Source organism: Mytilus galloprovincialis, chromosome 7 (assembly GCF_965363235.1).
Source record: "Mytilus galloprovincialis chromosome 7, xbMytGall1.hap1.1, whole genome shotgun sequence".
In the NCBI taxonomy this organism is placed as follows: Eukaryota; Metazoa; Mollusca; class Bivalvia; order Mytilida; family Mytilidae; genus Mytilus; species Mytilus galloprovincialis.
In genome coordinates, this window is record NC_134844.1 from 77,419,987 (window position 1) to 77,442,937 (window position 22,951).

The window sequence follows — 22,951 nt, forward strand, 5'->3', positions numbered from 1 at the left end:
AAGACATGAGCATCACCACTAATTCTACGAATAAAAAGAGTAACTGTTTACCCTTTCATTCTGTCTAAATTCATCAATTGCTTGATGTTTAGTTTTCTGTGAAAAGTGTTTTGTCTGCAGTTTTTTTTCCATTGTGTTGTCAGCCTTGTCTTTTGAAGGATTGTTATTTATCTTATTTTTTAAGTATTCAATACCTCATCAATAAAGCCTTGAAAATAATTGCTGCTGTCCCTTCCAAGATATAGAAAGATATCAGAGTGGTTACTGTAGGTATCCTGTAAAACAAACTTTTTTTCTAAACATCTTTTACAAGTTATTTATGATTTTTGAATTTGATTTGAATGTTATTGTTATCCTTTTTCATTTCTTTCCAAAAAAAAAAAAAAGCAAAATGCATTTGCAGTGTTTATTTACAATTTAAATTTCACCTCAGCAATGGTTATTTGTTTATTTCTAATAAGCAAAAAACCCCAAACACAAACGAAAATGGAACAATACAGTTATAGTCACTGTTTATTTACAATTTAAATTTCACGTCAGCAGTGGTTACTATTTTAAAGTTCCAATTGAAAAACAAACACCAAAAACAAACGAAAATTGAAAACCACAGTTATAGTCACTGTGGAATGCGCTACATTCATATGCGAAAAAGCTGTTACAAACTTATAATTTCATAACGATGAGACATACTACTCTCTATATATGTATTCAAACATTTTCAAATTAACAAATAACTATGTATCAAAATCAATCACAATATCTATAAAGTATCTACCCAATCAATCGGATGTATACTACTTCCAGACGCCGATAAAACACCATTCAGGTATATCTTCAGAATGTATTCTGAAAAAAAAATATTTATTTGTCAATAAAATATATAAGGTAAAACTTTATTTGTATCAATTTCAAACTATATGATACATACAGTAAGTTGATAGTATATAATGAACAAGAGGTTACACATGTTGTTTTGCTTAGCACACAACACTAATTTAAAGGTATCATAAAATAGAAAGTATGTGCCTGACAGATCAATAAAAAATGCCACACTTTACAATCCATCACGGGTAAGCTTTGCATCAGGTTTGAGGTTATTCGGTTTAATATAAATATATGACGAAAACGGTAAATTTATTGAACATGTGTAGGACTCAGAACCGCGATGGTACTCCGAACCGCGATGGTCACGGCGATGATTTACGCTGAAGTGCTATGGTGACATTGTGACGTTAACTGAAGTGCGCTGGTGGTTACGCTGTAGTGCGATGGTCAATCTTAGACTTTGCAAAAGCAAAATGTACATGAGCTGTTTTAATAAAATAAAACCATTAACATTTGACAAAAGTAGCTGCTAGTCTTATCTTATTTGGAAGATATATTAAATTCTGTTAAGATCAAACCAAAGACTTTAATTTTTGTTTTTATCTAATTTTTCAAGTCTCCAACTCTCCTTTTAGCACACAAGAGTGTGTAATAATGTGTTCAAAAGAGAAATATAAAAAGATTCAGCGTGTAGGTTTTAATAATAGAAATAAGAAGTGTCCATCTCATTTACTTAAATATTATGATAAAACTTAGAAATTGCTCACAACAATTCTTCATCAACTTATATATATCTGATGTCAGAACAGTATCCACGAAGTAAATTACCGACAAGTAAATCTATGCTTGACTAATAGCGAGGCTTGTCAATTATTTCACGAAAAATAAAGATGAGGATGATACATTGGGAAGTACACGTAGGGTTTAGTCAGGTTAATTTCTGTCCGACATGTTGTAGACAATCAACACTGAAACCATAAAAAAAATAAGACTAGCGCGATGGTGTTCTTTCAAAACAAAAAAAAAAAAAAAACATCTCGGGAATAGAACATTATATTAACTTGATATAGCAAAAACATTGAAACATTGCTAATAATAGCATTTTTGTTTTTATTAAATTGCCCACTTAAAATTATGTGACGCTTACGTAAAGATAAATTAAGATTAATATTGAAATTAGTATACTGTATTTATCGTACAAAAAGGTCTGCGGCATAATTAAGAATACTGGTTAGCCCATTTGGTGACCAAGTTCATCTTTCAGCCGCTTTGTTGCCTAAAATATTTAAACATTTTTTTGTAACCTCAACATGTAATGCCTTAAATTGTTCGGGACTTGAATCGTTCGTTTCTTTCTTTTTTCCTTACTTTCCCTTGTTAGCAGGAAACTTTCATTTACAAAACCCTATTCTCCTGCCTGCGAATCCATGTTGTATTTTGAAAACGTCACATTATTGACACCTTAGTGAGACCTGTATTGATTTATAATTCTGAAATAACATATTTGGACTCATATATAATATATTTCAAAGCTAAAAAAAGAGCTTTGGTTTCTGGAAAAATTGTGGACCCATTTAATTTTATTGACAAGACTTCAATAGAAAACTTGCATCTTGGTTATTGCAAGTTTACCCTTGGCACTAACAAGAGTGCCTCAAATTTTGGTACAAGGAACGAATTGGGAAGACTGCCTATTGAATGTCATATAAAACCCAAACTATTATGTATTTAGCAAGGCTTTTTACCTCAAATTTGAATCCCTTATTACATGAATCTTTTCAATTAACTAAAACTTTGGATTCTAGTGGCTCCTATTCATGGTTCACTTTTGCAAAAGATATTCTTTCTGAATCTAACATTGATATAGATAGACTAAAAACCTGTGATAATTTAGAACAATTAAAAAATATTAAAAGCTATATTAAACCCCAAATAAACTCATACTACAACAACCTGTTGATGGATAAGTTGAAATCTATTGATGATAAAAGTAAATTAAATTTTTATAAAGGACTTGAGCCAAATCTATTGATCAAACCTTACCTCTCTAACCCAAACTTTGAATTTAGAAAATTAATTACAAAACTTAGAATCAGTGACCATTCATTATTAATTGAAAAAGGAAGGCATTTTAAAATTTCTCGCGAAGAGAGACTTTGCAAAAAATGCAAAGTACTAGATGATGAGAAACATTTCTTAATAAATTGTTCTCATAATTCAAATATTTGATTAACATATTTTAATTGCATTAACAGAGAAAGTAATTGATTTGCTAATCTCACTGACAATGACAAAGTTATATATATACTTAACCCATCAACACCAACACAAGTGAATAAACTAGGATATCCTTTATAAAAAAGTCAATGGAACTGAGGACAGGGGACCCTTTAATATTTACCTGAATTTGTGTATATATATTGAGTTACTTAGTTATTGTCTTTATTTGTTTTTGTTCTTGTTATATGTCACAAACTGTAAAGTTTATATGTCAATAAAACTTTGAATTGAAAAAAAAATTATTCAAACGTCATACACAAAACCATCGCACTTCAGCGAAAGCACCATCGTACTTCAGCGTGGACCATCGCACTTCAGCGTCCCCATCGCACCTCCGAATTCTACACATATATACAAAAATCAATGTATCTGCAAACAGGAACTTAATAAAAGCATTCACTCTCTACAACCAAGCTGATGAACAAAATGACGTCTTTCTGCTGATTATGGTACCTGTAAATATTTCCACAATGATATTTGTTGGACGAAAGGATGGACTTACAAACAAACAACACAATTACATTAAAGCCCCTAGTTTCAGACTGGAACTATTATATAATGTAAAAAAGCTGTGGCAGAGTGTCAACTCTCAATCCAAGTTGGAAAGTTAAAAAAGGTAAACAATTATTGGTTATAGTATAGGACGACTTTCAACACGAAGCATTGGCTCACACCGAACAGCATGCTATAAAAGGCCCCAAATTGAACAGTGTAAAACCATTCAAACAGAAAAATAAACGGTTTAATCTACTGTGGGTTCATTAATATTCGTTGGATACTAATTTTCATTGATTTCGTGTGTACAGGGTTACCACGAATTTAAATGTTCAACGAATTTCACATTTTCTAAAGGAAAATATGCAGAAATTGCCAAAACCACGAATTAATATCCACGAATATGCTTTTTCTTTAATCCACGAAAATTGGTACCCACGAAAATAAATAAATTCACAGTATACAAAAACAAGAAAAACGAGATACACCATGAACCACACCAACAAACGAAAACCACTGAACAACAGATTCCAGGCTTATAAGTTTATCATGAGTCATGTAGTGTATATTGTATTATACCTGCATTTCTCATTTCGCCAAAAGAATATTACAATTAATGATGTATTTAAAACACAGTCTAATACATTAATTACGTTTTAAAAGTGTGACTGACGGTTTAGACATAAAACACTTTATTAAACTTTTGATAATCTGCAAATCAAAACAACAAAAAGACATCAAAGGGAACATGTGTTACATGGGGCATAAAAAAGATTTTGTGACATCATACGACAATATAGAGATGTGGTCTTCTTATTTCTTACTGTATTACCAGACTCATCATATTGTAGTACCAAGTTAGCCCATACATCAGTACCAATTGTTGCAGTGGTACTTATAGTGGAATTTCCAAACTGTCCATTTACTTTTAAATTTTCCAACCATAAACATATGTTCCGAGATTCAGTACAAAATATTGGCATTGGTGTCAATGGACTACCAGTTTCCACCTTTACCCACACTTCAAATGTAAAACTGAAAAAAATAACCTAAATCAAGTGACATCAACATTATCATTTATTCCAGTAAATGTTCCATTTTCATAATTGCGAAGACTGTATAGCTCGAGCACTTGTACCGGATTACGTTTGATCCTATTTTAAAATTAGACTTCCTTTTTTTTAAAATATGAAATGTGTAAACATATTGTTTACCTAATATGGGATGTTCCTAATATATGAAGCTCATACAAAAGAAAGAAGAAAAAAGTTTTAATACTATAAACATAATAAACTGGGATATTTTTACAGGTTGTTATTTTTCATATGCTGTTAACTTCGCGATAATTTGCTGCATTGCTATGTCATTTAATATTGTCAGTGTATTCGTTGAACATCGGTGATCTATTGTCGCCTCTTATTTGGTATTCTTTAATCTTTGATATAATTTTATTTTCTAAAATTAATCGGGGCCTTGATACAACACTCAACCAGTCGATGAATAATATATAACAATCACACGAAAGTTACATTGTACCGAACAATCTACTAGTGTTTCATGTGTTGTGATTATTATAAAATCACGTTATTGGTACTTTCGTTAAAACAGCGCATAAGTTGTCCTTTCTGATCATGTTGGCTTACACTCTTACTACGGAGACCCATATTTACATACCTTTTGTCAATTTTCAGTTGTGTGACGTTTGTTATTGACACATAATTATCTATTCCATTAAATTTCATTGCCATATTCTGTCTATCTATGCAATGTAAATTTATATTGGAAAAAAGTGACATTTGTTGTCCAAATTGGTACACTCCGACTCGTCCTCCTGTAATACGAGTATCGTATATATCTCCACTATCTGCTAACACGGATGTTAAATCGTAAAGCTGGAATCTGAAAATGAAACATTGAAGATAGATAAAAACAATAATGTGTCCATAGTACACGGATGCCCCACTCGCATTATCATTTTCTATGTTCAGTAGACCGTGAAATTGGGGTCAAAACTCTAATTTGGCAATTAAATTAGAAAGATCATATCATAGGGAACATGTGTACTAAGTTTGAAGTTGATTGGACTTCAACTTCATAAAAACTACCTTGACCAAAAACTTTAACCTGAACGAACGGACGGACAGACGGAAGGACGGACGGACGGACGGACGCACAGACCAGAAAACATAATGCACCTCTACTATCGTAAGTGGGGCATAAAAAAAATCTGAGTAATACTGGTTCACAGAGCAAATCAATCTCGATGACAAAAAATATCAAAAGCACATACTAGTACAGGTAATCAAACAGTATTCAGTAATAGGTAGTGGTCTATGAAATATGTATAAACCTAAATCATAACATTTGATACATTAATTTGTTAAAAAAAAAATTAAGGCTGCCTTCAACGACTAATTTCTCAAGTAACCTAGATAGAACCCAATTACCGGTAAAATGTAACAAACCCTTTCACGAGATCCAAGTTTGAATGTTCGAATTTAATGACACAAAAGATCTACATTATTCATTCCTATTTTGAACTAATTATTGCAAATGATATGCGGATGACCATATTTCAGAATTTTGTAATAACTTTGTAAATTGAAATACAAAAAGTTTAAAAGATACCTATAACTTTACCACATTTTTAGAATGAAGCAGAATGTTTTGAAATTTTTTACATAGACATAGTTGCAAAAGAGTTTTACCTTATTTTTCCGAGATCAGAATTATGGGTTAGGAACCATTTGTACGATGTATAATTACTCCATTGTAACATATTGTCATCATGCCATAACACTGTCGTTTGATTTTCTTTAGAACTGGAATGCCATAGACCATATGCTAAATCAATCCCAGGTCCAGTGTTAGAATCGATAACCTAAGAAATATTTCAATTCAGTTTTACTCAATGGATTCAATAATCGTTTGCTTAATACTAATTTTGTAAGATTTTCGTGGGTTCCCAAAATCCACGAATTTACACAGTCATCAAAGTAAAAATTTGCTGTAGGCTTGGACATAGACTAGACAAGATATTAGTAATGCCGTTCAGAATCCATACCCCCCCCCCCCATACACATGTTGTGATTTGAATAAAAATTATATGTTATTATCCATTCGTTTGATGTGTTTGAGTGTTTGATTTTGTCATTTAATTACTGACATTCCGTTTTAAATTTTCCTAGGATTTCGGTATTTTTGTTGTTTTACTTTTTGGTAAACATCTATAGGATTAATGTTTGGCTGCTAAAAATCCCTAGGCAAATATTGTATGCATGTTCAGAACGAGAACTTTACAATAGATACAATAGTAAGGTCATGTGAATGGGGCCATCTTATTCCATGAATGTCAAGGAAATTTACGCTGCCACTGGGAAACGAGGGTATATTGGATAGGGACACATTTTGCACTACAACAGGCTACCTATGTACCCAAAATTGAATTGTTGCAAAGGTTTTAAACATGAAAGAGCGTGACATTCTCTCTTCACGAATCATAGGATTTCATATCCCCATTTGGACCGGACGTGGTTGCGTACTCGTACATCCGTCATAGTCAAACTGACACCCCAATTTGCCAAGGGTTTTACCGTCGGTCAAAAGAAGACATGTATTGGCCATATAGTCAATATGAAAACAATCCAACAATACAATTAAATAATTCAAATTACTGGTTCAATAAACTGTTATTTTACACATGGAGTTCAGATTCTAATTGTGCAAGGTCTATGAAAGATATAGGAATGGAATTCAAAAGACTGTCAAATGTCAGCACTAGTCTTCTTACAAAAACTCTAACAAAGGTCATTACATTGGTATTCAAAAAATATTCTAAAAATACGATTCCAACTGACTACAAGAACATTTTCCAGTAAACATTAAAAAAAGTCCCGCCAAAGTTTAAGTGCCTGTCCCACGGAAGGAGCCTGGTATTCAGTGGGTAAAATCACAGAAATACAATAAACCCCAAGGAAAATTCAAATCGGAAACTTACCGTCAAATGACAAAATACAAAGCTCAAGCACATCAAACGAATGGACAACAACTGTCGTATTCCTGAATTGGTAAGGCTTTTTCTTATGTAGAAAATGGCGGATTAAACCGGGTTCATAGCTAGCTAAACTTCTCACTTGTGTGACAGTCGCCTACATTTCCATTATATTGACCACGATGTGTGAACAAAACAAACAGACATAATAGTTTAAATCGTCAAAAAAAAGGATACCGTTTCTTGCTATATCTATATCAAATTTGTTTTTGTTCATTTTGTGTACATAGATTACACTGTTAGTTTTCTCGTTTTAAGTGTTATACATTTCGAGGCTATTCATAGCTGACTTAATCGCATGTCGAAGGCCGTACGGTGACCAGCTGTTGATAACCTCTATATCGTTTGGTCTTGGATTGAGAGAAGTCGTATTTGCAATCATATCCAATCTTATTATCTTTAAAATATTATATACAAAATAGAATTATGTACCTTTATATTAATTCCTTTAATTCCTGCTTGGTATGTTTTTAAATCAAAGTTGTAGTTCTTGGTTTTCCATGACACCAAATAAAACTTTCGATTGCTGTTGTAACCAAAGACAATACCGACGTAGTTATCTCCAATGTCTGAACGCACATATATTGTTCCACTGTATCTGATTGAACTGTATGATTGCGATCCTAAAATTTAAAAAAATGGAGATCATAAAAAGAGAGGCATATGATTTTAAAAGGACATTCTAACTCGTTTATATATTGTTGAACACAAACTCAGAATGCCATGATAATTTACCAATGTATTATGTATAATTCACATGTAGTAATTTATTTATAATTTTCATTAACTTTGATTTAAGAACCCTAAGCAATTAAGAATATCAAGATTTTAAGATGTCTTCGCCCTTAAGGTATGCATGCATCAGATGTTATGCAAGGTAGGTGTCTATGTTGGTGGGAATGATTACGATGCAATGTCATTACCAAATAAATTATTACATCATTTAGACACGAAGTAATATCTAGAACTCACCAATTAACATAGAAGGGCCATTTGTATCATCAAGTTGATAAATTTCTCTCCCTGCTCCCTTTACCCACCAATGTGCAGCTGTTGTACTATATCCCGGATATAAATCCACCACAAAATAGTTCAGGAAAGATGTTGAGGAAATGGATGGGTTATGTGGACAGGTATCATTGCTATCATCAACACCGTCACTATCAGAATCAACTACACAGTCGTCACCAATAAGGTCGCCTTAAATATATATTCAAATAAAAATGTTTTTTTTGTCGGCATTAATTATTTCTTAACAGATAATTTCAGGTAATTTTAGTTCAGTGTCATAGTTTTGGCTTACGGTTTAGTTCTCTTCCTAGACGTTTGGTTTTGAGTATACTTGATAAAGGTTTTACAAAAACTCGTGTTGTGCATTCTGTAATTCATATTTATGTATGATTATTTGTTAACCTGTGAATGCTATTGATTGTAATGAGTTATCGATATATGTTCACATACTTAAAGTGTTCTACAGTGTTTTTTTGTTTATCAAATTTTGTTTAAATCATACTTTACACATTTCCATTTGTTGAGACTTTTCGAGAAAGGAAATCAGACAATAAGTGCTTACAACTTATATGTACAAAGCACCCGGACAATACTATAAATGCGTAGTTATTTTGACCAATAGTGTGTTCAATTAGATATTGGATGAAAATTTCTATCCTTACACGTAATTAAGAATCATTATCAAAAATTTTTGTTTATTAATTTATAAAATGAAATTTATTGTCAAATCTTTATTGCAAAAAGTAAATTATTTATTCTTTTTAGACTATTACTAGAGAACAAAAAAGATGTATATTAAGCTATATTTTACTTTAGTCAAAAGCTTACCATTGATGTCTGTTTGTAATGTATTTGCAACATATGGACAATTGTCTTCTTCATTAATGACTCCATCAGCATCTCTGTCTGTATCACATGCATCTCCTAAAACAATTTAATCCAATAAATCACGTATAATGTTAAAAAATCTCACAAAACATGTTTAAACTCACAGCATTTTTGCTCCTGTCCCACGTCATGAGCCTTTGTTAGTGTTGCTTTTTTTTGAAATTTTAGTTCATTTATGTTTCGGAGTATATGTGATTTTTCGGCGAATATTTTGTCAGAAAGATGCAAAGGTTTTGCTAGCAAATAGTTGTTGCATGTTTTCTTGAATCGGAATCATGCATTTATATTTAAAGTAATGATAATAAGTAGTAAATAGAGCCAACAGTACTAGTATTTGACCGATATATAAATTTCCTAAAACCATTAGGAAGATAAAAATCAAAGTGAAAATAAATCTTACGGAATCGTTTGAACTCTAAAATATAAGTTACAATCAAAACTCAACAGTCGTTAAAAAACTGACAACACCATGACAAAAACGTCCTAAAATAAGTTCTACAAAGAAAACAAAACACGGAACAAAACCAAAAATACCAGAAAGAAATGCAGAAAGAAATTCCCCCTAGCTGTTATAGCAGTTTCTGCATTACTTTTGACACCAGTCATCTTGATAATGTAAGTAAAAGGATTGTCGACAGTGTATGCGTTTTGTGTTATAAATGCATCGACTATCATGCGAATCCACACTCAATTCAGATAGTTTACTTTTTTTTAGGGTTCCGAAATCAGTGTCATCCATTGATATTTAAGTAGAAATTGGTATTGTGTTTCCTAACCTGTTCCATCGCTATCCATGTCACTTTGATCCCCATTTTCAACTTCAGGACAATTATCAAGACTATCTTGTACACCATCTCCGTCTCTGTGAATCGAAACAAAACAAGCATGATCAATTAATTCAATCTGTCCTGATTTTTTAATTTTATCATCTATCAACTTTTTCTAATGCACTTCAGATCACATTCAATGGAATTTATTTTACAAGAAATAAAAAAAGAGGTAGGAAGTGTCAACTAATTTAGTAAATAGACCGTAATGATGGTTTCAGTTTCAAAACTATTGTTTTGTTGTTTGGCATTCTCAGAACAAATCTACGTCCGTTATTGATTTGAAAATATTTGGCGATTATCATTTAAAAAAATTGTTGTCGAAGGTTATTTTTATTAAAATATGTTGAAATATCATCAACATTTCAGCAACCCAGCACATATAATCCACAATAGCCATATTGTCTTTTTCAAAAACCAAACAGTAAGCTAGCAAAAATACCGAACTCCAAGACAAACCCAAAAGGAAAAGTCTTTTATTAAAGGCCTTTGTTCAAACTCTCAAACACATCAAAAGAATGAAGCTTTCATATTTCAGAGTTGGTTCAGGCTTTTCCTTACATAGAAAATGGTGGATTGAACCTAGTTTTATAGCTAGCTTAACCTCTCACTTGTACGACAGTACACATGTCACAACACAGAAGTCCAAAGACTAAAAAGTAAGATCACAAAAATACTGAACTGAGAGGAAAATCAATTCGGAAAGTCCATAATCACATGACAAAATCATATAACAAAACGCATCAAAAACAAATGGACAAAAAGTGTCATATTCCTGACATATGCATAGTTTTACCTATCTTGATGAAGTCCACCAACTGGATTGCATGCATCCCCGACATTGTTCTGGTCTGTATCAGTCTGATTACTATTAGATATACCAGGACAATTGTCACAAGCATCACCCAACCCATCTCCATCTGTATCTTCTTGACCTGCATTTGCCACCAGAGGGCAGTTATCGGAAACATCAGGAATTCCTTGAAAGTATAAAAAAAAAGATTTTAGTTTAAACGTTAGTTCACTTTATGAAATAAAGGAGAATCTGTATGATTGGCAAATACAACAAAGAAATCCACTAGAGTGCAAATAATGCCAACGATGTACAAAAGTTAAAAAAAATAAATCATTCTGCAAAGACAGGTTTAAAAGGCTCCAAAATAATTAAAAAGAAAATCCAACTAAAACTGAGTTTAAAAATCATTCTGTAAAGACAACTTTAAAAGGACCCAAATAATTAAAAAATCCCAACAAAAACAATAAACAATTATTAAAAAAATCATTCTGAAAAGATAGCTTGAAAAGGCTCCAAAATAATAATAAAAAAACCCAGCAAAAACTAAGTTAAAAAATCATTCAGTAAAGACAGCCCCAAATGGCCCCAAGATAATTTAAAAACACAAAACAACAAATCCTAACGGCCTGATTTGTAACAGAACTATATAAGAAGAAAAAAATTATGACAGACATGAACGAACGATATGCACTGAATCACAGGTTCCATTTTAGAACAGACAAATAGAGAACTTCACATGGTCATGTCTGAGATATCAAAATCCTTCGCCTAATCTGAAATCACTGAAAAGTCACTACGACAATGACTACAAACATTTTGGGTTGTAATAGTTTTTGTATGAACTATGGTCAGCAACATCTGTTTTATTTCAAAATATGTTTGAGCATTTAATGAAAGATAACCATATACTGATAACAGAAATGGTTTACTTTTATCAATTGCTTTTTTGTTTTTTATGATAGCCAGTTAGTTTGATTGAAATTAAACATAATTGAAAAGTTTCCTTTATTTACTTCTATGATGTGTAATTTCTGATACAATTAGAAAAATACAAACACTTTATATCTCTTATATTGGGATTGCAATATCAATGTTGATTAAGCAAAGAAGAATTTTTGACACTTTTTGTCATTCAGCTTATCGTTCTCGGATTTCAAATGTTGTGGTGTCAGCGAAATGACTTGATGAAGGTAAATCCATAAAAATTTCTTTGGACTAACGACATACGTATAGTGTTATTTTGATTTAACTTCAGTCATGACTTTACCATCATCATCATCGTCTGTATCACAATCATCACCAGTTCCATCTCCGTCTGTATCTAGCTGGTCTGGATTGACATTTGACGGACAGTTATCACATGGATCCCCAACACCATCACCGTCTGTATCAACTTGGCTAAAACTGTACTTGAACGGGCAGTTATCCTACAATTTTGGATTGTTTGTTGGTTTCATTTGTGTGTGGCAAATATTACATTCAAGAAGTGAAACAAATTAACAATAAATACTATAGGTAGGTCCGAGATAAAGGACAGGGAATTTTGATTGTCACCTAAAAGTTGGGGTAAATAAAATATTGATTATGGGAATCAAATTTAAAAGAGGCTACTTGCGGACCCCTCAAAGGCAAAGTGTGTCGGACTATTTTTACACCAGTTATCGAATTAATGTTCCCAATCTGACCAGACGTAGGTTGGAATTTATTCATCCCACATAAAAAAAACAGAGGACCAACTTTTGCAAAGGTGTTCATGCCAGTCGGACTGAGCAGTCAGAAAAAGATCAAGTGGCCACATTTTTATTTCCAAGTCACTCTTGGAGAGATTGAACCAGTTGAAGTTCATACTATTATGTAATGTTATGTTGTCATTGCTTTCTGTACACATTTCATTAGGTTTGAAAAATTAAAAAAAAAAGACTTCATTTTAAAGTTTTGTTTTGAGCATCTTTTAAATACAGATATTACTGTCCTACAACTTTAAAAAGTTAAAATCTTTAAAAATTCTTACAATAATAAATATAAATCATATTTGTGATTTCAAATGTTCAATAATAAAGGTATCAGTAGAAAAACGCTGTTTAAAAGTCATAAGTCGATTCAGAGAAAACAAACAGGGTTATAAACTCAAACCGAGGGATACTCATCAACTGTAAGAGGAAAACAACGGAACTACAGAAACACTGAACTGCAACAAATACAAACGCCAACATTCATAGAAACGATTTGATACAAAATATTAAAGAAAAAAAGGTGGGTTGAACCTGGTTTTGTGGCTAACCAAACCTTCCGCTTTTATGGTTTCGCTGAAAACACAACTAAAATGACAACACAACGTCACAGGAACCCAGTACAAATACACGCAAGAACACTCAGGGCAAAGACATACATAAATGAATAATATAATAGTAATTACAAGTATCTCCCATCGTTATATTAGTTAAACTACACATATCTTATCTTCAAATTATGTCGACCGTATAATTATCAGAATGCTAACTATTGATTATATAACCTATAAAGAAATTGAATTTGAAACAATAGGTTTTGATTTGTAGTGAAAAATGTTAACTTACGATGCTGTTTATTTTCCCATCATTGTCTTTGTCGTCATCACAATCGTCTCCAGTATTATCGCCATCAACATCTTCCTGTCCAGAGTTTGGTATTGTACGACAATTATCCTGTTAAAGGACATGCATATCATAAAAATACACGTTAAAAATAATACAATATTTATACAATTATTTCTTAGGTTTTTTTTTCAAAACAACAGTCATAAAAATAATCCTTAAAATCAAACAATTTCTGTGAAAACGCTTCGATTTATGTTCATATAATCATTATATAATACATATTAGTGATGCATTTCTCTCAAAGTGAATGCAGGTAATGGGCATTTTTCTAATACCATTGTGACATGGCCTTTATCCATTTCCATGGTTTACATATATCGCATATTATTAGATTTAAAATGTATGTTCATTGTCAATAACAAAAAGAATCATGGTAGCACGGATGAAATATCGTAAGATATATACTAACTTATGAGATTTGAAAAAAATACATTGTATATGTATGTTTATGATATACTAACTCGTTTACATCCCCAGTCAGAACACGATAAAGATACATCCGGATGTCCATCTAAATCTGTATCTATTCCACAATGTCTTCCGTTTCCACTATAACCAATTGGACACTAAATAGAATAATACATAAAGATTTCTATTCTTTTTCTCCAACTTTATTCATACACTGTTTGTGGTTCCAATTTTGTAGATAGATTGAGGAAAAGAAGTGAACCATACGAATATTGATACATCAACAGAGTTGAATATGTTGAATGAGTATTCATTTTATAAACAACTTGCATATCCGTTGTACCTTGAGGTTGCAATGTGAACATAAGTGACTTTTTATTTTTACTTTCAATGAAAATAATAATATGAATTGTTCACCGGTAATTAACCGTTGAGGTATGCTTAAATTAAGGTTTGTTTGAACCGTCAAAATACCCTTTTCCTTAGTTTTCGTTTCCCATTTCCTTTAAAATACATTATTGTAGTTATGAAATGGTTATTTTATCGGAGTTTATCGGATCCTCATACATTTATAGATTTGTTAAATTCATATATTGTTACTCATTTGCTTAACAAACTGTAAACAGTCTTAAAATAGCATTGACATGGTAGAATACAAATTGTTCTTTTTTATCATTAGTGTACATACTTCGCAGTTATACTCTTTTGGCCTAAGATAAGTACATGTAGCAGACGAGGCACACTTGTGTTGTCCTGTCTGACAATAGTTTGTAGAATAACAGACAATGTTTGGTATACCAGTATAGCCCTCTCCACAGTTTCCACAATAATAGCTTCCCTTTAATAACACAGGATATAAGGATATAATATGTATCAAATGACAAAAGTTCGCATCGGTCACTTATTAATAAACAGTCTTTTTTTAAATAGATGTCTGATACAGGTAATTGTTTTATACCATACCGAAAGTGACGATAAATTGATAAATGAAAAGACTAGAAGATTTTCCTTAAAGATAATTTCGATAGAAAAATGTAAAGAAAAAGAGAATATGGAGATACATATCTCTATCAAAACGCGGATCTTTTAAAATTTGGAATAAACAAACATACAATCACATGTTAATACGGTTAAGAAAAAATAAATAAATAAATAAATAAGTATACAAGTAAAAGAACAAAAAAAACAACCTTTGAATATATGTCTTAGATCAAATTTTAATTAAATTCTTTATTTCTTTCTATAACACAATATCTTACTATAGTATTAACACATGGTGCATTAGAATCACATCCACCATTATCTGTTTCACATTCGTCAAGGTCATAACACATCTGATCTTGTGTAGGAGAAAGGACTTCATTGTGTAACTCAAACACACGAACGGTATTGTTTATGGACAACCCATCCTCGTATGTACCACTGTGATATCCTCGTGGACACGCCAAACATTGGTAGCCTGGTGCAGTATTTAGGCAGGCAGAGTTATTCCAACAAGGTTTATATAGAGAACACTGTAATAGAAATATTCTAATGGCAAATTAAGTCATAATAGACAAATTAGGAGCCAAGCCAAGTCAGGAGCCTCTGGCCTTTGTTAGTCTTGTATTATTTTAATTTTAGTTTCTGGTGTACAATTTGGAAATTAGTATGGCGTTCATTATCACTGAACTAGTATATATTTGTTTAGGGGCCAGTTGAAGGACGCCTCCGGATGCGGGAATTTCTTGCTACATTGAAGACCTGTTGGTGACCTTCTGCTGTTGTTTTTTTCTATGGTCGGGTTGTTGTCTCTTTGGCACATTCCCCATTTCCATTCTCAATTTTATAAATACTTACATCCTCAACGATGTCAATGGAAATAGACAAATTAAAATAATTGTGGTGTTAAAATCCAATATGTTTGATGATTGAAACATAGTTTTTTGTAAAAGCCAATTATTTAGAGAAAATACTTGAACTTAGAGAAATGTCATTGAAGGACATGCTTATGATTGCTTGGGAGATTATTTATATAACAAGAAAAAAATGATGAAGCGAAATTTTCAAATTGAAATTAGGATAGTTTTTCATTATTTGTTGCATGTATTGGAAAAGTTAGCATTAAGTATTTTTTTTTTAAAACAGAAGTGCAAAACAAATTAGTAAAGTGCTACACAAGGAATGCTTAATATTTAAAGTGAAGCAAACTCCATGTTTTGCTGGCGAAAAACATGATTATCAATAAGTTGGACTATGGATATACTTTGCCAACAGCACTTTAATATTTCGAATTATTCTTTTTTTCATTTGAACTTATCATAGAAGTTGAAGATGTGTGAAACCACTGATAGGGGGATAATGTTAATAACAATGCTTTGTTCTATTTAATATGATGATTTCATGATGTACATAAACATAGGTAAAATCTTACCTCATCTATATCTGAACACGTCACACCATCTCCAATGAAACCTGTTGGGCATCCAAGACACAGGAAACCACCAGAACCAGTATTAACACATAAATCAAGACTGAAACAAGTCCCCTCTACATTACAGGGACAGTCTATATCGCTAGCACAACCAAGGCAAGCCCCTGAACCATCTCCGATTGAGTATGTTCCTGATTCGCAAGGGTTACAACGATCTTTGGATGTTGAACTATAATAACCTGCAGGACAGGGTTTACAGCTGTCCTGTCCTGAAATGTCTTGATACGTCCCTTCAGTACACAAATTACAAAAGTCTGTAAAGAAAATAAGGTTTCATTTATTTGTCAAAGATTGAAACAGCCAAATCCAATGTTAGACTGCTGGTTTGTTTTCGTTTTTTCACAACAAGAACTGATTAATTTCGAGTTCGAATTTGAACTTGTTGAAATATAACATTTGCTTGAACTATGTACTTTTCTATTTATATACGAATGTATATGCTTTTTACAAGTTTTAATTTTGAAACAATTATTAATAGTAGAGACCGTCTGTACAAAACACAAGTAATTTGCTCACCTGTTAAAATAAACGGATGAAAAAAGAAAAATTTTAAATATTTGAAGTGCATTAAGAAATGTTGGAAACTTTGAACCTTGTATAGGCTATTTTTTTTTTATATAAGATAAACTTGACTCACCTAGTTGAAGAAGGTGTTTTAAAATACTGATAAAAACTGATAACGTTTTCACAAAATTATGTTTAAATCATAATGTCTACATGTTTGTACACAACAAACATATATACAGTACATTAAAAAACGAACATGCATGATATATGTGTAGTTGATTCATGTGTCAACTCATAGATATGTAGAATACTACTGACCTGCAGTTCCATCTGAATAAGTTCCTGGTTCACAAATGTATCTTCGTCCATCTCTACATGCATAACCAGATTCACACGTGGAACAAGTGTCTGGACAATTCGCGTCAGTACATTCTACATAGTGATTCTTAGGACATATGGTTGCATAGCCGTCTTTGCATGTCTAAACAATATCAGAACTTAAGATATAATGGTGTTGCCAGTACCCAAGTACTTGTTTAAGTCTCAAAATAAAAATTTATACTCAATCTTAAGTTTCAATTCATCAATTTCATCCTTCCACTGAATATTAAGGTAAAACTACATAGGCAAAACTTTGAGATGCGTTCAACTTTAACTATAAGGTTAAATAATAACTTATGATTACATGTATAAGCAATGTTATACTTACAGTGACTTTTCAAATTACAAAATGTACGACTATACAATATTGTACAAATTGTTACATTTCGGATCGATATTTCAACACTTACCCAACCCTTTGGACATGTTACGCATTCAGAGGCCGCTCCAAAAGAATGTTCAGTTGGAGACCGATCACATGTTGTTGTATCATTTTCACATCTTCCACACATGTGAGCCTCACTGTCTCCAAGACAGTAATATGAAGTATAACATCTTTCACATGATGTATCAACTACAAATATGACAATGTTTCGGTATATTTGAGAAAGTATGTAAGCAACTCCAGTTATCACAATTTTGCGAACAATGGTCAACTAGAAAATTGCATAATCATTATTGGCTCTAAAAGGAGCCATTGTTTTTGATCACCGATATTGAAAATCAAAGTAAATAAACTTATTATAGATACCCGGATTAAATTATGTATTTAAGCCAGACGCGCGTTAAGTCTACAAAAAACTCATCGGTGACGCTCGAATTCAAAAGAGTTAAAAAGGCGAAATAAGTACAAAGTTGAAGTGTAAAACGTTTTTGAAAACATGTAGGTGTTGACTTAACATTAGTCTGTCCGGTGTCAATATTTATATCTTATCTGTAAACTTAATGTTTCTGACGAGAGAAATTGATATAAGAAGGTATTACTCACCAACCCTTTACGTTTATGTCACTGATAGAGCACAAGGAAACGATTAAATCAAACTCAGGGAATTACTAAAATATTTTTTTTTATTACTCGTGAATAAACTCATCATAGATACCAGGACTAACTTTTGTATATACGCCAGACGCGCGTTTCGTCTACAAAAGACTCATCAGTGACGCTCGAATCCAAAACATTTAAAAGGCCGAATAAAGTACGAAGTTAAAGAGCATTGAGGACCAAAATTCCTAAAAGACAGAAAAATGAGTTCCTTCCTCAGATGGGTTGATGATTTTCTATACTGGTCTTTAACAAGTATTAACGGATTTAGTCGAATGCTATATGAGACGTAATGAAACTTCTGAGGTATGTTGTTTTTATGTTTTGGTTAGACGCACATTCAACATTCAATTGTAGCTTTTTTACCTCACCTTGCTTTTCCTATCACGATTATATTGATAAAGTGTTTAATCACTCTTGACTGTATTCTCTTTATTAAGGTGGTACCCAACACTTTCACTAAAATTAATTTGGCTCGTTTAATTTCCATTCAATTTTGTAAAATTATTTACTTTGACCCTTTAACAAATATATAAAATTTTTTAAAAATTTGAACCAACCGTTTTGTCAGAAAAATTACACTGGTTATATAGCAGTTTGACAAACACTTATTTTGATCATTGAAAAGCTTGATATTCCCTTAACAACACAACGTAATTAAAACATTTTGCTGATTTTACAGAGTTATCTCCCTGTAGTGTTAGGTACCACCTTAAGTACCGTTGTTTTTGACAATGTCGTTTTCAGTTTTTCATAAACTTTTGAGTTTTGAAGATCCACAAGTATTTTCTCCCACCCTGTTATACGACTTTATGCTGTAAGATCCGCATTTTGACGCTGATTTCCAATTTGCTTTTGTTATTTCTTTTTAAAAGTTAATAGTGTACCTGTTGGTAGCAGCACTGTTGTAATCTTTAACTAAATGATTTGTTTTGTCAATTTCATTCATCCAAAATTGTCACACAAATTCATAACATATTATACCGGAGTATCAATGAGAGAATCCCAAAATCACAAGAAATAAAAATACGTGTTACAGTTGTAAACTCTTGTAAGTCTAGAAAAAAACATCTTATAAAAAGCTAATTGTAAATTCGTAGACATATCTTCTTGTTTATTTATAATTATAAAGAAAAATGTTTGAAATTTTTGGCATGTTGACCCTTTGATGGTTCGACTTTTTACAGATTTTTGGTTATTTTTCATTGACGTTACACATTTTTAATCGAAGTAATACAAGTATCTCTAGTCCAGATCGATGGATCATATTACGATGCAGTTAAACAGTCATTTTGCAAAAAACATCATTTGTTGGTGACAAATTAAAACATAAACACATACAATGGTATTGTTCGGATTGTGTGCATCCTGATAGTTCCAGTCTAAGCGCTGCACTCCCTGTCCAGTTTCGGGGGTTGATTCTAACATACTGCCCGAGAATAGGCGGCGACAAAACTAATGTCTTGACAGTATATTGGTCATTGTTTCCAAGAAAGATCTGAAAATATTCCGAATGGAAACGGTTTCAAATATGTTTTGGTGGTTATGCAGTATTGGTATCTCTGTATAATAATCAATATACGGAAACAATGGAAAATATTGTTTCCTGTCCGAATTCAAATATACAAGTTCAAATGAATATTAACGACCAACTAATTTCCGAAGTTTCATTCCTTATAGCTTACCATATAATTTTGATTCTTACAATACCATCCCTTCTGCTCTTCTAAATAAAATAGAACAAGTTTAATCACTCCGCGTTTTTGCGCATGTCTGAAGACAGGAACCTCTCAAGCCTTTGTTTCAGTCTTGTGTTTATTTGTTAAAATTTTCATGTCATTCATATGTTTCGGAGTTTTTAAAATGTGTTGTCCCTCATGTCAATTTCACTGAACTATTTACATTATTGTTTTTGAGCAAACTGAAGCCGGCCTCTGTGTTCAGGATTTTCGCGCTGCGTTGAAGACCCATAGGTGGTATTACTCTGTTTTTTTTTTTTGTTTTTTTTTTATGGGTCTGTTGTCTCTTTGACACATGTCCTTTTTCTTTTCATATTCTAAACTAAGTATTTTATTAAATGAGAAATAGCAAGAATGAGTCCATGGTACACGGATGCCCTATTCGCACTGTCATTTTCTATTTTCAATGGACTGTCAAAAATGAGATAAAAACTCTAATTTTGCATTAAAATTGGAAAGATCATATCAAAGGGAACATGTGTACGAAGTTTCAAATTGATTGGACTTTATCAAAAACTACCTGCATGGACCAAAAACTTTAACCTGAAGCGGGACAGACGGACGGACGGACGAACTTACGAACGGATGGACGGACGAACAAACGCACGAACGAACAATAAATGGGACAAAAAACAAGGTAAACAATACCATACGTACATATTCCCCCGAATCATCATGGTACAAAGTCCACACAGAACCATCATTAGAAAAGGTAATCTGAAATGATTCTACCCAGTTCGGTTCATCTTGTTGACCTTGTAAATGGACTTTCGTAATTTTATACGCATCTTCCAAATTGACTTGAATATATGGGGCCATATCCGTATCATCAGCTACCCAACCGCCTGTCAGTGGTCCATATATAGCTAAATGTTTAAAGTAACGAAATGCAATTGTATAGTAGTGTATTTTGCATACTAAAAAGGAAAATCACAAAAATACTGAACCCCGAAGAACATGCAATCGAAAAGTCCATGGCAAATTCAAATGACAAAACACATAAAAAAACGAATGGACAACAACTGTCATATTCCTGGTTTGGTACAGGCATTTTCAAATGAAGAAAATGGTGGATTGAACCTGGTTTTATAGCGCTAAACCTCTCCCTTGTACAACAGTCTCATTAAATTCCGTTATATTTACAACGATGCGTGAACAAATCAGTCATGATAAATAAAATAGTCAAAATATGGGTAATGCAGTCATCACTGTGATACAATTTTAAAAGGAACAATTTTACAAAAGGCACAAAAGCATCTATCAAATTAAAAACACATTCATTGCTTATCATGCTTATCGTATATAAATATACAAAGTATCTTTTAGAAATATCATCTAATAACTAGTTTCAATGTGACTACATGCTATCCATATTATGTAACAATCTTAATAAATAATAGTCAAATGTTATGAATGTCAAACCTATAAAACGTTAAGAGTATAAATCACGCCTAAATACGTAAAGACAAGTTTTCAGTTAATCATTTTACCTTCTTTTTAGATAAAGGAAGTTTTATATTATTTTTTTTTACTCAGATCATGTCAATACTTGATATTTGTTAAACAAATAAAGATTATAAAGATGATTTTATAGTTTTTAATAGAATGATTTCATTATTGAATACATGCTTTTAAAAGAAAGGAAGAAAAAGAAACATTTAGAGATAAATTGATTTAATAGAATTTTGACGATTTTTACAAGATAGAAACTAAATCATTTCAATAATCTTATTTAAATCGGAGCTGAAAATGAAAGAAACCTTACGTGCTGAAGCATTTAGCCAAAGGCGAGCTCTTTCTGGCTGAGAAAGGTAATTTCGAGATGAAGATGCAGTAATAAGCTCATCCCGAACAATTCCATTTGATAATCCAATGTCATCCAAACATTCTGTGTTAAAATAAAATGTATTACAAGTTTCAAATAGGAACTCTCACTCTAACCACTAGTCAGAAATATACAGCTAATTCTAATATCATTCAAACATTGGTGATAAGTTAATTCAGGCGAAAAGCTTAAACATTGCACATTGTTTTTATATATCTACAGTACATTTTAAATAAATCCAATCTTGAAATAACACTAAACCTTGCCACAATCTCTGATAATGTTCTGAAACGCTGCACGGTTGTTAACGTTGGTATATTTAAACATAATTTAAAATACAGTAACCGATATAAGACTTTATATTGACTTGACACCATGGCAAAAAAAAAACAACAAAAAAACAACAAAAACAGTTGATAATACACAATATAGAAAAAAACAAAGACTAAGCAGCACGCAAATTATGATGCACTAAAAACCTTACTGCTAGAATTGAATTCTCAGACACATGCAATGTATATGATTATGTATTATTATTTTGTTGGTCTTCATATTTTTGTTATCAATTTTACTGTTAATGCTCTCTCACTCCTTTACATATCATGCCATATATTTTTGTCATGCCTGACCAATGTCAATAAGTCAATTGTTTTATATTGTTACATCTTAATGTTTGTGCATACATGTTTGATTTTTGTAAAACTCTATAATGTACTGGGAAAAAAGGAAATAATAACGATGTCGTCTGCTCTCTCTCAAAATTAGCA

General features: G+C 32.0%; 1 protein-coding gene across 1 annotated transcript in view; it reads right to left on the reverse strand.

The window, feature by feature from the left end:
- Nucleotides 1-22,951, reverse strand: part of LOC143083710 (uncharacterized) — a 73,211-nt gene that overhangs the window by 2,803 nt on the left and 47,457 nt on the right. The window contains exons 37-57 of the mRNA XM_076259998.1: nt 22,125-22,247; nt 21,017-21,225; nt 19,962-20,118; nt 17,989-18,152; nt 17,516-17,678; nt 16,631-16,944; nt 15,477-15,731; nt 14,906-15,055; nt 14,271-14,375; nt 13,750-13,857; nt 12,441-12,600; nt 11,174-11,357; nt 10,327-10,412; nt 9,491-9,586; nt 8,624-8,851; nt 8,084-8,274; nt 6,309-6,481; nt 5,275-5,499; nt 4,433-4,635; nt 776-846; nt 195-275 (exon numbers count right to left, since the gene is read on the reverse strand). Of these exons, the coding sequence (XP_076116113.1) occupies nt 195-275; nt 776-846; nt 4,433-4,635; nt 5,275-5,499; nt 6,309-6,481; nt 8,084-8,274; nt 8,624-8,851; nt 9,491-9,586; nt 10,327-10,412; nt 11,174-11,357; nt 12,441-12,600; nt 13,750-13,857; nt 14,271-14,375; nt 14,906-15,055; nt 15,477-15,731; nt 16,631-16,944; nt 17,516-17,678; nt 17,989-18,152; nt 19,962-20,118; nt 21,017-21,225; nt 22,125-22,247 (3,446 nt within the window). The remainder of the gene's footprint in view (nt 1-194; nt 276-775; nt 847-4,432; nt 4,636-5,274; nt 5,500-6,308; nt 6,482-8,083; nt 8,275-8,623; nt 8,852-9,490; nt 9,587-10,326; nt 10,413-11,173; nt 11,358-12,440; nt 12,601-13,749; nt 13,858-14,270; nt 14,376-14,905; nt 15,056-15,476; nt 15,732-16,630; nt 16,945-17,515; nt 17,679-17,988; nt 18,153-19,961; nt 20,119-21,016; nt 21,226-22,124; nt 22,248-22,951) is intronic.